Source organism: Crocodylus porosus, unplaced genomic scaffold (genome assembly GCF_001723895.1).
Source record: "Crocodylus porosus isolate Cpor-Errol unplaced genomic scaffold, CroPor_comp1, whole genome shotgun sequence".
In the NCBI taxonomy this organism is placed as follows: Eukaryota; Metazoa; Chordata; order Crocodylia; family Crocodylidae; genus Crocodylus; species Crocodylus porosus.
Window position 1 is genome coordinate 29,808,820 of NW_017728907.1, and position 14,328 is coordinate 29,823,147.

The 14,328-nt window shown below is 39.3% G+C and overlaps 1 protein-coding gene across 1 annotated transcript in view; it reads right to left on the reverse strand.

The window, feature by feature from the left end:
* PALMD (palmdelphin) overlaps positions 1-2,886 on the reverse strand; it is a 43,635-nt gene extending 40,749 nt beyond the window's left edge. The window contains exon 1 of the mRNA XM_019531043.1: positions 2,580-2,886. Coding sequence (XP_019386588.1) covers positions 2,580-2,624 — 45 coding nt within the window. The 5' untranslated portion in view covers positions 2,625-2,886. The remainder of the gene's footprint in view (positions 1-2,579) is intronic.
* Positions 2,887-14,328: the final 11,442 nt, after the last annotated feature.

Sequence of the window (14,328 nt, forward strand, 5' to 3'; positions counted from 1 at the left end):
GAACACCGCCCAGACCAGGAGCTATATTTAGCCTCCTGATCCCCGCCCCCCCGCCAACCCTAGACAAACAAGCTCCCCTGGCTAACCTACTTTTTCTGATCCTGCCCACACCTCCCCCACCCCAGCTACATTTAATCAGCTCCTGGCACTGGCGAATGCTAGTAAGACCAGCACTAGAAGCAGCTTGCAGGATGGGGGGGTTGGCAGGCTCAGCAGAAGGGCTGGCTGGTCTGTGTGTGTGTGCCTGGGGGATGGATAGGAAGGGCACAGCCCTGCTGCTGGGGTCACCATGTAGACTTTCCCAGGCCCAGGGCTATGCTGAGATCTGTACAGAAGTTCAGTTAGATCAGTTTCACCTGACCCAATGTGTTAGCTTGCCTCTAAATTATACCTCTTATTATATTGGGTCAGCCATTTTTATACTGATGTAAATTTCCTGAACTTCTGTACAGTTCATGTTTAGAGCCTTGGTTAGGTCAATCTAAGTATAAGGCCTATACCTGGGCAAATTAAATTAGATTGTGTGACCATTTTTAATGTGAACTAACCTTCTTCCTACCTCTCCGAAAGTCTGTACCTAGCCTAAGTGTCTGCACAGCGCTACCCTCTCTGACCAATCTCTTGGTTATACCAGCAGTTAAGATCTCCAGATTGCTTTCATATCACCATGAAACACCTGTACAATATTTGATATGTATCAATGCAGCTTTCTTAGAAAACTTGTGTATTGCAGCTTTTTAACTTAACTAGAGGTCCACTGGTCAATTTTTATTTGGTGGGAAGGATATTTTATTTTCATAATGCACTATTAATAAATACTCTACGCATTTTAAAAGTGGAAGATTGATGCAGCAGCCATCATAGTCGGTTGCAAGTAGTTACTTTATACAGCAATTGTGATATTTTAAGGACCTGGCCAAAAACTAAGCCTGACTGTACATTTCCTGTAACAGCAAAATGGGATGCTGGAAGCTGTTGCAGGTCTTGGAAAATGCTTTGCAAGTTTTCCTGGGTAGACAAAAATGTAGCTAGAAAACTCTATTCCCTGTCAGGACTTTGGGTTCACCTGAAGCAGTTCTGCTGCTCCCACTCCTTCAATGAAACTCAAAGAAGGACAAGAAAGTATATGGGGTGGGAGAATAGCCCCAATGAAATCCACTTCTCAGCTTTGAGCCTGTATGCCAAAGACAAGGTTCAGGGTTATTAGCCTGGCTAAACCCTATTAAAGGTAATGAAAACGCTTCCAATTAAAGGGTAGGAATTGGATCAAGCCATAAACAAATTATGGGTGAGTGGCTATCAACAATGACCAGAGGGAGGTGGTTAGCCATGTTAATCTGAAGACAGTCAGAAGATGGGGTACATATGAAGGATATATATAGAATAAAATAAATAAATTTATATATTATTTTGTGATATAGCACAAGCTTGTGTGAGCTGAAGCATCTAATGAAGTGAGCCTTAGCCCATGAAAATGTGTGTATTTGCACTCGTTTATATCTTATTTAGTTAGTCTATAAAGTGCATATCTACCCTGTCTTCTGGATCTCAAACAACATCAAAATTAACTTGTCTATTCAGTCTATCTGAATTTCCATGCGGGAGTGTTTACATTTTGCTACTGAAAAATTTAGCATTAATATACTCTGTCTGCTATTTATTTGGGCTTCCTGTTGTTTTTGACAGCTAATTTCAATGTTATGTAATGTAACAAAATGGAAAAGTGGTTCTTCTATCTTAGGGTTTTATCTTGCTAATTAGCTGTAACAAATAAACTTTCCTTCAATGATTTCCTTTTCTTTTATCTCACAGGGCCCAATTCTTTCTCAGTTTCATCTCTATAACTGAGTTGATATCACTGTCACATCTGTTTTTGTTACATAAGCCATATACAAGCCCCTTTAAAAAATATAATAGTTTCTACAACTACATAAGTATTCAAACTTTCAAAGCAATTCTCTTTTGTGAAAGGAATTGAAGTTGCCTTCTAAAGTCTTTAGCATATGCTGCATTCTTTATAAATGTAATCTATTCCAAGGTTCTATTGAAAATTGATAAGCAGGACTTCAATCTATGCATTTCCTTCTTTCTTTTACAATATTACATTTTGCTACCTGCAAAAACTAGCAATAATTCTGTAATTATACTTTGTTTTACAATTTAGGAAGAAAAACTTTTGGTTCCCTAGTTAGTGTTTGCTTGGGAAAAGACTTGTTTTTGTAGCCTCTTGAGTGAGAAGACCTGCTTTTTGACCTTCAGACAAGTGCATTCAGTTGTGACAAGAGCTTTAGATACCTTCTCAGGTCTAACAATGACTTGCACATCTATGTTAAATGTGCTGGATTTAATTTTTAAGTGTATGAACAATACATATTAAAATCAGTACAGGCAACTTTGTTGCATCACAGCAAAATAATAATAAGAAAAATACTATATATGCTTTTCAAGCTGAAATAGACCTTTTTTCCCTTTTCCTTTATAGAACAAATGATCCTTCAGAAAATATACAGCAGAATGTTAATGCATTGCTTTTACTAAGCTATTTTTATATTGAGTTAGTTATAACTGTGAGCACTTACTGTTATGGCCTGGAATCTTTCCTTCAGCAGTTCAGCTTCTTCCATTCTAGAAATCCAAAACAGACTAGTAGTGAAGGGAGGTGAAATGATACCATAGGCAAAGAGCCTCCTGATTGGGTTACAGGAAAAATGCTGAGATGTCTGAGCTTCAACTCCACAGCTGAGAGAAGGAAGAATTCCTGACTTATCAGGAGTCTCTGAACAGATGAGCGAATCAGTCCAGACAGACGCATGTAATGAGGGTGTGCTGGGGAGGCAGACGTGGAGAGTGCTGGCATGAGTTGACTGACAAGTTGGAACAGAGGCACACCAGCTCTTTTCCTTCAGAAGCTGCCAACTCTTTGTTTTAATATGCACAGTTAGCATGCCATAGTTTCTTTAACTGTTTCATGCCCAAATCATAATTTTCTAGGAACATAGCATTAATCTAGTTTTATACAAGTGACAATCTTCATGTATGTGTTCTTACACACATTTCAAGTAAAACCTAAAGATCTTCCTGTTCTATAGTTTGAAACGGATGCATATGTTAGACCCATTTTAATGCTAGTACTATAGATGCATGGAGTCCACTGAGACCCTCCTTTCAAAGCACCTTCTTAAAGAGTTTTCTCTTGAGGTGCCTTCATAGTTCAGGTAGAATTTTCAGACTGATATTACAGAGTAGAACAAAACTTTAGGGGTTATGCTGTAAATAAGTATTAATCTGATCATAGTAGGGGCAGAGCCTCAGGCTTCATTAAGAGTCTTGCCTGAGGAAGGATTTTATTTTGAGCATTATTAGGATGCATTTGGAATTCTTATGCTATGTTCTGACATGTCTCATATTAGACTTCCTCACAGCTGTTTTTGAGGTCTTCTGTCTTGGACTGTAGCTGAAAATGGTATTATTCTGCTTAAGGATGGCATACTTTTTGACCTGTCCAGGCCTTTCTAGTAGTGGGAATGAATCTTCTAAAATCAGAGTAGAAAACTTGCAAAACAAGTGGAACTGCCTTGAGCAAAATCCAGTCACTGAAAACATGCTGGTATGCAAGTTAAGGCTGAACCTGAGCAGTAGTAAGATGTAATGTAAGGCTGGAATCACTTCATAACTCTGAGCATCATGTCATTGAGATCTCTATAAGGCTATGCAGACTAGGAGGAGTCATTATCCCTTCTTTATTTTCCAGTAAAAACTGCAATATTCAAACCAGAGCATTGTGCTGATAATCGACCTGTAAAACAATATAATTCTTGTTGGCACACTCCAATGTCTGACCTCGTCCTAGGAGTGGAAAATGTTCTTATGTCTTCCTGGGCCCTGAGTTAGGTTCATTCAGACTTCAGTGTTCCACAGATCTACTTTCCATTTAGATTTAAAAACCTTCCATTAAATCTCTTCACTGCCTGCCAGTAGCTCATCACCTGGGCTTTGCTCCTGAACTACATCTAGGGTCTAAACAGCTCTTTTCAAACTCTTTGCTTCAGGTTCCCATGTAACAGTGGCTGTTTCCTAGATGGGCCTAGAAGTCTCCAAACCTACGAAACTAGGATTATGCCACAGCAAATGAACTACTGATAATTGTTGGCATGCTTCAGAACTGAATACTTATTAAGGAGATATTCAGTGCGTTGTGCTGCCTCTGTGGATCCTGGTATGAATCAATATTTAATTGCACACTCCATCTTTTTTCTCTGTCACTACTTGCCCATGAACCCAAGTGATATGTTCCCTCCAGAGAGAGAGATTAGGGATATGTTAGTGTCTTTTGATGAAATCTGCCTTGATTTTTCAGTCTAAAACTTGCAGTGAATCAAGTTTATTGTGGAACTACATCGTATTCTTTGTTTCAGAGGCAACATTGCTCTTTCTGGTGTGGGTTATTACTTAACTTCAGAAATACCACAGAAGAGACAGTTCTATCAGTTGAAAGCCAAGTGTACCCATTTAGTTAAAAAAACGACTGTTAAAAATTATTTTAAAAAATTGATCTTGCAAGTGTGGCAGGCCACGGCAATTTGGTTGCATTCAGAAAAACATTCCAATATGGGCTTAAAAACAAGTTTTTACATATGCTTGGTAATTATTTCCCTGACACACAAAGTTCAGTAAATAAAAATAATTCTTTGTAGCAGTTACTGAGGATTTATAGGACACCTATGGAAACCATCTCATTTTGATTAATACCTTCTTTTTATTTTTTATTTCATTCTTAAATCCCATAAGACTTGTCTTTGGTTTTGGAAGGTAATGTGAACTTCAGCGTGTGTAAAACATCACTCATTACTAATTGAAATAATAGCTGGAGTGTGTGTTGGAGCTATGATGGTCTTGAAAATGTATGAGGTGCCACAATTTTTTAATGATACTTTTTATTGGACCAACCTTCTCCAGGTCTGCTTCTTTCTTACATCTGAAGAAGGGCACTTTGTGCCTGAAAGCTTGTCCAGCATCTCTCCCAAATGTACATTTGGTCCAGTAAAAGATATCACAAAAACAAACAACACCCCCCACCGGTCTCTCATGAATGATGATGCTAAACAAAGAATACTATGTTTTGGATCAGATTTGTTTTTTCTAACATCCATAGGACTCCATAATTTGAAATCAATGCAAGTACAGAATTGAGACCAACATATAGAGTCCAGGAACCTGTTCTTCCAGTATCTTGCACTTTAGCCAGGTACAGGCATTACACTTATACCAGTATAAGTGATTGGAAACTGGTCTACACCTGTAAGCAAACAGCAGCAGAACACGTAGACTGGTTTAAAAATGGCAGGACCCAGTCTAAGACCTGGATCAATGTGGTATTGGACTTCACTGATTTAGGTTACACACCAGTCTATCGAACTTCTTTACCAGATCCCCTACTGACTCAAGTTTTATAGCTGTCCTCTAGCATCCCAGGTGCCTTTGCAGCTCCCTGCTAACCTCCCCCTCGCAAGGAGGCTTGTTAGAACTCAGCTTGTGCTTGGCTGTTCTGGCCAAGTTGCTAGCCGGCTCCACCCCCAGACTGTTGCCAAGATGAGCCAGAAAAGCCTCTGTTTCCAGCTCTGTCTCCAGCCAGCTGTCAGGTGCAGCCAGGTGGAATGGCGGGGGGCATGCTGGACATGGGGGAGCAGTCCCCCCTCCTCCTACTGCTCTGTCCTGCAGACACACAGATTCTAGCGTTCCCCCTTCGTCCCCCCTGCCTGGCTGCAGCTGATAGATTCCTGTGGCTGGCAGAGTAGCAAGGTTGGGGGGACTTCTCCCCTCTTCTCGGCAGCCAGTCAAGGGGGGCCCACCTGTTTGGCTGGGCTCAGGAGTCTCTGGAAGCTCGGGGAGCCAGCAGGGCACACTGGGAGGCATGCAGAAGCACCCCTAGCCTGCTGGCCTCCGCCAGTGCGGCAGCTTGTATGCTTCTACACCTTCACCAAAGGGCAAATGTGTTTTCTGTTCATTCCCACACTTACCTAGGGTGTTTAAAGTAAAATGTGTGACTTGGATCACTTCTGCCTCAGGCTTTTTGTACCTGGCCATTGTGTCTTTGTTTTTACCTGTGAAAAGTGAATACAAAATGGATGCATTCTGATTTGATTTTACCATTCACTTTGCACAGGCATAAACCACCACATGAAGGAGCTGGGCCCAGTGGAACTCCTGATACAAATCTGTTTCAGAATGAGGGCCTAAAGAAAAAAATGCTTCTTGACTCTTGACTCTTGACTCTCTCTCTCTCTCTCTCTCTCTCTCTCTCTGTGTGTGTAGTGATTCAATTGGAGGGAATTTCAAATGTTCAAGTGACAGCACCCAGGAAAATTTATTGTGCTCAGTTTGGTCTCAGTTCCCATTTGGTTTGTGTAGTAAGCTTGCGGCAGAAGAAAATATTTATAGCTTTGACACAATCTTTCTGAGGAGGCATGGTACTAAGGTGTCTCTGTTCTCTACAAGCTCCTGGGTGTGATTTCCCCATGCATTTTTGTAGCTGTTTGCTTAGTAGATATAAATATCCACAATTTTATAGTTAGGCCTAGGAAGTTGGTATAAAATAGTCCAATGCGAGTAGGCAGCTATTTGATCCGGCTTCGTATCCAGCCACTTCAGATGCCAGTGAACCAATCCAGAGCTCTGGACCGGGTTCCCACTTTGATCCAGCTTGAATCCAAAGCTTTGGAGCCGCCTCGGAGATCTAGCCATAGGGTATAATGGGGAATCAATGAAATATCTATAAATTTGTTGATTTTTGTTTGATTTGGATTAAACTTGCAGGGGTGGTAACCTATGCTGAGAGCATGAAGCCTACCATGTTTCAAGAAGATCGGTGCAGGGGTTTGGGGGGAACTGTACCCCAAATTCTTGAAAGCAAAACTCATGTCACGTGTATGTGTTACAGGCTTGCAGGCTTTATGGCCACAGCAGGGGCCACCATCCCTGCAGCTTTCACCCTGCTGTACCTTAACACACAGTGTCACCCATGGCATGAATTTTGCCTGTCAGCAGCTTGAGGTGCAGTTCCCCCGCAAACCCCTGCACCGATCTTAAAATTTGGCAGGCTTTGTGGCCTCACCAGGGGCCACCACTCCTGCAGTTTTTACCCTCGTGTTATAACACATAGATGTGACATGAGTTTTCTTTCAAGAATTTGGGGTACAGTTCCCCCCAAACCCCTGCACCGATCTTCTTGAAACTTGTCAGACTTCATGCTCTCAGCAGAGGCTGTAACCTCTGTTAATGTCATCCAGATCAGACAAAAAACACCAAAGTTATAGATATTTCATTGATTTCCCATTATACCCTATGGCCAGATCTCTGAAGCAGCTCCAAAGCTTTTCTGAAGCACTTCAGAAGCTCCAAACCGCTTTGGAAAGCCTAATGAAGCCAGTGCTTCGATCCAGACAAGCTGCTTCAGATGCTGAAGCGTCTGAAGCTTCTCTGGATCTGAAGCATGGTCCGAAGCCTTGCACAGCCCTACAACTTCCCTCTGGTTTAAATGCACAGAGTTCAGGGGAACACAATCAAAGGTGCTCTATCTACAGCTCCCACTGCTAAGAGTGCAGTGTGACTTCTTTTGGAGTCTCAGTGGCAGCCAGACTTAACTTTAAGTTGAATTTTAGTGGGACTTGGGTTTGAAAACACCTATAGATAATTAGTATACTTACTGATTTAATATAAAAGATGTATTTGCAAGAATTTAATATTTCTGCCCATCATCTAAATCAGACAGGCTTTGACGTTACCTTAAATAAAGGAAAGGTGACTATCCGCTAATGTTAGGGGGCTCTAAGTGGCCATTATTATAATAGGTATTTAAAGTTTATTTCTCATTTAGCATGTTGCTAAATAATTTTTTTTCCTTCAACCTTTAGGTTATTTTCCAGTTAGAGTTGGATGGGACCTCAAGTGGTCATCTAGTTCAAACCCCTGCTCAAAGCAACTTGAGCCCATTGCTCCTTATTCTGTCCCCTGCCACCACTGACAACAGTACAGCTCCATCCTCTTTGGAATCCCCCGTCAGGTAGTTAAAGGCTGCTATTAAATCACCCCTTTGTCTTCTCTTCTGCAGACCAAGCAAGCCCAGTTTCCTCAGCCTCTCTACAGAAGTCGTGTCCCAGCCACTGAACCATTTTCATTGCCCTCCACTGGACTCTCTCCAGCTTGTCCACATCCCTTCTGTAGTGGGGGCCCAATACTGGACACAATACTCCAAGTGTGGCCGCATGTTGCTAGGTAGAGTTTTTCCTTCATCCTTTAGGTCATTTTCCAGTTATGTTGATCCTATTCTAAACTGGATTTATGCAGCAGGAAAAGAAATGGGACAGGTGTCCCTTTTATCTTCTATTAAGCCTGCTTCATCAGTGACAGTAACCAAGATGTTGCATATTGTCAGTTCAGTAAAGCCGAGCAGCTGTGCTGTGTTTTCATTCTTTAAGATTTTTGGACTAAGGCTTTTGAAAGCTGCCAGCCAAAATATTTCCAAAGGAGGCTAAGCAGAAAGCAGGGTAGGGTGGCCTGCAACTATTACCTAACCTGTAAATTTAAAGAAAAAAAATCTAGTTGAAAAGTATAATTGTAAACTATAATTATATAAACTATAATTTCTGTTTCAGTTGCTAAATTTATATTTGGCCTCTGACAACTGATATTCTGAGTTATGCAGAAGATGTTTGTTGTTGCTTGATCCATCATGAAAAGTGCACTTTCCTCTCCCCTTTATTCATTCCTTTCTATTTTGCCATGGATTCCTAATATAGGACTCAACCTGCCTAATGTGTGCCCAAAACAAATGGGGAAAATTGCATTATGAAGTAAGTAACAAAATGGGTGGGAATTCCCAGGGAACACCTTGATAAAAATTCACAAATGGACCTGGAGAAAAACTCACAGCTGGAAATGAACTTGCTTGTCTCTTTGTTTCTAAAGCAAAGTCTAAACAGCATAATGGATATATCATGCCACAGGAGGATTGGAAAAGCTGTTCTTTATCTGTTTCCTTTCAACTTCCAAGAATATCCTTACTTATGCCATTTACTTTTCATTTATAAAAATGGTGTTAAAAAAGCTATGGCAACCTAACTTTCCCTTGATGACAGTTTTGCAACATCAGTGAAAATGGAATTGGAGGCCGTAAAATCTGAAAAAGTGTACTTTGATTTAAGAGCGTTTCTTTTCAAAAGAGAAGGCTCTTGGTGCATGTGCAATTTGTTGGAGTAGGTAATCCCCGTTTTTAGGATGTAGACATTTGACTAGAGGTATGGGGCAGATTCTCAGCTTGTATAAAATGGCATAGCCCCATTTATTCCTCTTATACTGCCTCCTTTTAAAAGTAAATTAAACTAATCTAACCCTGAGCAAATTCAGGATACGGTCTGTATTTTCTGTAAGTGCTGTAACTGATTTTTTTTTTTTTTTTTTTTTCTGTCCATGATCATGCATCTGAAGTGATGTGTTTGCTTCCCCTTTTAAGTAGAACAGAGAAAGTTTTAGGGGGAGCAAACTAACTTTAATTCTGAGTTTCTGTATGAGGAGAGGCAGTCTCTAATGTTGTCAAGATTCAAATTTATATAATGCTTTAAAGATTAAAATTAAAATAACAAGTAAAGCTATTCTCACAAAATTCTAAAGAGGAAAATCTTGTAAGTTTATTCCACAGAGGCTTAAATAAGAGTTAACCCCCTCCCCCCTCCACCCCCCCACCAAAATCTTGGGGCAGTTTTCCAAGTAAGCAGCTTTTGGGGAGATTTGCCTATCAGCAATGCATCTTTTTACAACATCCATGTAAGAATCTATATTAAGCATCAAACAGTCTGTGCAGCACATCCAGCTGCTTCATTCGAGACTGTTTTCTCAATGGCATGGCATCTATCACTTTATATCTGGGTATACATTTGGTTTGCTTTGCCACACACAACCTATTTGAGGTTTTAGAGACTTTTTTGATCAGTAGATGCCACTTTGCCTTGATGTTTTGCAAGGAAGATGACTGAAGTGAACTGAAGACTAGGACACTGGGAGGATTCAGGCAACACTCTTAATAAATGTAAAACCTTAAACTGAGGAAAAGGAAATAACTACAGGACAGTACAAAGTGAGAGGAAGTCACCAAGCAGTGACACCCATCACATTAAAGGGAGTTTTTCTTACGATCTCTTTAACACTAAACTAGCAAAATGTTTTCTTGCATCCCCAAGGACTACAAACTTGTGAGCAAGGTTGGGAGGTCAGATGTTTCATGAAGGGATTTTGACTGGTGATCCGGTACAGTATGTAGAAATATTTTAAGACAGTAAGAAGAACTGAATAGAGACATCTTTAAATATTATCCCTAGGATATTTAGTAGTTCCTGACAACAACGAAAGTATTTATGGATTATGGACATTTATGTAGATTTTTTCTGTGGCTTTGTGCAGTAATATTTGTTAAATGTGGTGTTTTTCCATTTTTTCATAATATCACACCAAGTGATTTTTATTTGAATCATCTTAGCTATGGTAACCTATTGAAAAATGCTCACAATATTATTTTAGTCAGCGTATGGAATAAAGTAGCTTGCATTCTGAAAGGTACCCATAGATTGAAAATATTTCCCCATCTTGGCTTTCCCTCAGCTTGCTTATCTATTTCCCTCCTCCTTTAGGCTCTTGGGGTGAAGTCCTGGTTATACTGAAGTCATGGATAAAATGTCTATTAAATATAGCGAGGGCAGGATCTCACCCTTGATGTCAGGTTTTCAAGAGTTTGAGTAGGTGCCAATGTTCAGTACCCAACTTGCTGAGCTCCCTTGCAATATACAACCTTTGATAGCAGGTTATATGGTTTAGTTCATCCATTGAGGATACTGCAGGATATATTGGTTTGTGCAAATTCAGAAGATACGTCTGCTTTCCTTGCTTGCAAGTAGGCCCATATCCTGAGTTTCTTGGAGGAAAGGCCTAAAGTTATTTTGTTCCTGTTGGTGGAACTCCCTTCCTATTTCTATTCATAACAACCAGTTTGCTACAGCTTTCAAGCCAGGCTAAAGAAATAGTAATTTAGTAATTGCCTTTTACTGCATTGTCACACTTCAGTTTCCAGTATACTTGTCCTTGGAATATTTTCTTAGCAAAGAAAACATTGTCCTACAAGCAATAGATATGCTAATATGGTGGATCTACTCTTTAGGTGCAAAATACCTGTTGTTAACCAGCCACAGAAATATCTTGTACTGACTGTAATTCATCTCCTTTCTAGTGTTCTATTATTTATACGGTAAATTAAATCAAGGTTCATTGACCAATTTTTTAAAAAATTGTTCCCCATGGTTTTTCTTACATACCTTGATACCAGAGCAGTTTTTGGACTTAGTTTCTTTGGAGGAATTCCAATTTTGACAATTAGATAAACAGTTATCCAGATATATAACTGAACAGTTTCTCTTCCATTTAAAAATCATCTTTTGCTTGAATTTTTTTAAACTGGTTGTATTAATGATATCAGCTGTTGGGGATTTTATAGAAATCGTTCAAGTGCATAGAACTAGAGAGACATTACTATAAAATGGAATAAATGGAAACAAGCAAACCGTTTGAAAAATTTAGGATAGCCGCTCTTGAACATTCTGTGGAATGTGTTGACTGCAACTGAGCATTTTCCAACTGCTACAGATACATACTTCTAAGAATAGTGCAGAGTTTTAAATTCTGTACAGCCAACTGTGCTGGGAATTTTTAGCAGTGCTCTGAGACCTAGGCTTTAGTCATTGTGTAGTTCAGTTACGCTTTATTAACTGAAACCAGATATACCATAACTAAGGGTCACATCCTGGGGAAAGGATTGCTATGCTGTGCCCGTTAACACTACAGGCTGAAGGACCATCTCCTTCGATACTCATACAGAAGATGAGAGGAATAGACGGTGTAGCCTGCTGTTCCATGTTGTGTCAGGCTGTGAGAAGCTATGGAGACCTGTTGTGGGGAATCCCATACTGTTTAGGGTCATGCAGAGTTTCTCTGCATTCCTGGTGATTCATAGTTAATTCTGCTTTCCAGGCCTGCCTTGAAACAAATGAAGATTTCTGTAAAGAGTTGGGGGCTAACATTCTTAGTTGGGCATACTCCTATCAATTTTTAATGGGAATTTTCTCTAGTAAGAAAAATTTGGCACTTAAATAAATCATATAAATGTTTAAAGTATAGCACTTTGGAAATGAATAGTTTCATTAACATCATTCCCTGTAACATACTAAACCACTGACATAGCTGTATGGCTTGTAAGTATTTACTTGATGGAGCTATATGCAAAAAAACCTATTATTGATTAGCTGCCCCATGGTCTGAGGTACAGAGATGTTCTCATAAGTACCCTACCTCGATATTCCTGTAGTGTCAAAAGACACTGCACTGACTATTGAAACCACTGTCAAGTGTGAATCAGGTGTCTAGCTATTCTTCAGTTTCTTTATGCACCCAGCTATTTGTTTGGAACCTAAAACTGTTATGAAAGTATGACAACTTCATACTGTCATCAATTCTTTCTATGCTATCAGCTATTCAATATCCTGCAGAGCATGGGTGGGCAGAATACATTTAACACAAGTCATTTTGTTTAAGCTTTACTGTGTACTGATAGGAAAAAAAATAAGCAACAAAATTATGAATAAACTTTATTGTCAGTACATTACTCACCATATTATTTGTGGGCAATAATATTTGCTGTATATTTAACCCCCTCCTTCAGTGGCATAGTCATGGTTTTTACTAAGGTGTCTGTTGCTTGTAAATATCCCCCAAATAGGCTGCCAGCCTAATTCTGGCTCTTCACTTTGTTTGTAATGGAGAGTTACCTAGCCTCCTAGGTTACCTGAATAACATCAGATTATTTTTGGATTTCTGAAGCTTATTAAATAGAACACACAAATTCCAGTTCTGTCAGTAGCTTTTGGGGTTTCCAAAAACTGGTCCTTCATCTTTGTCTATTTTATCACCTCTGCAAGAGGGAACATGATACTTCTATTCTTTCATAGATAAACATTCGCCTTTTATTTTTAATAGTTTTTTTTCCCCCCCATGATGTCAAGTCTTACATGGAATGAAGTTGAGCGCTGTCTGTTACTACTAATCCAGTCTTTCATTTACCTCTAATAGTATTCAAAAGAAATGTAAAACATTTATATGTTTAAAATTAAAATATTCAATACAACATTATTTACAAAACTCTTATAAAGTTTGATGCTGATAATTTAAACATGTTTGTTAAAGAGTGTGGAGCTGCAAAAGCATTCGTTTCTGTTTTCCATATTCCCAGCCTCCGGCATTCTGTGATGAGTGAGCACAATTAAAACATTATTAAAAAAATATGTTTAGGCTCCCCTAATTTGCCTTAAGTTGGTTTTCAGATTCACATATTCAAGTCTTTTTCTTTAACCAGGATAACTTAACACAAGGAAAAAAGTAATAGTTAAAAGAGAAGCTGAGACTTGTGACCATTTGTCTTCAGCAACTGGTGGTGGGGAGAACTCTGGGGGCTTTTTGTAAAAGATTGGGGTTCTTTTAATCAACCTGGGAGATTTAGAAACATGTGGGAACAGTTACCATCTTTTTGTTTTCTATCCTTGGGCAGCAACCTTAAATACTAATGCAGTTCCAAAAAGTCTGGACAGGCAGTTACTACTTAGTCAAAGGTATAGCTATCTTAATTCTACTGAGAGAATCTGGAAGATATAGATTTGGTGGTTGAGGACCTAAAAGACCGTAAGTTAGAAACATGGTACTGTCAGTATCCTTTCATTATTACTCAAGTTGCACAGTGATTTCAAATGAAGCCTCAGTAGATGAAACTGAATATAACAACAATAGGGGTCTCAAGCATCCATGCAGGAGAGGGACAAAAAGACGTGTTTGTATGTTAATGTGGAAAAACAGTAAATGTGGTAGGTTTGGACTTTGAGATGAAATGGGGCCAGTTTTGGTATTTCAGACACCAGTGTGCCAATTTAGCACCTTTCCTGGATGCTAAATGTATTTTAAAATGTATATGCTTTTTTTCCATTAAGAGTCCAGAATGGCTTTTATGGGAGTGTGCAATCTTTCTTGCTTTACATTATGTATCCTCATGCACCAGATGCAAATTGATTCTCAGTTCTCTTAATAGAAAAAATATTTACATTGGGAGTGCTTTAAATTATAATAGCTTTACTGATAGATTGTATACTGGTTTAAAGTAGTAGCTTGGGTTTTCCAGAGCTGGAATAAGACAGATCAAGTGATTTTAAGAGTATCAATTCAAACAATGTTGCAAGACGTATACAA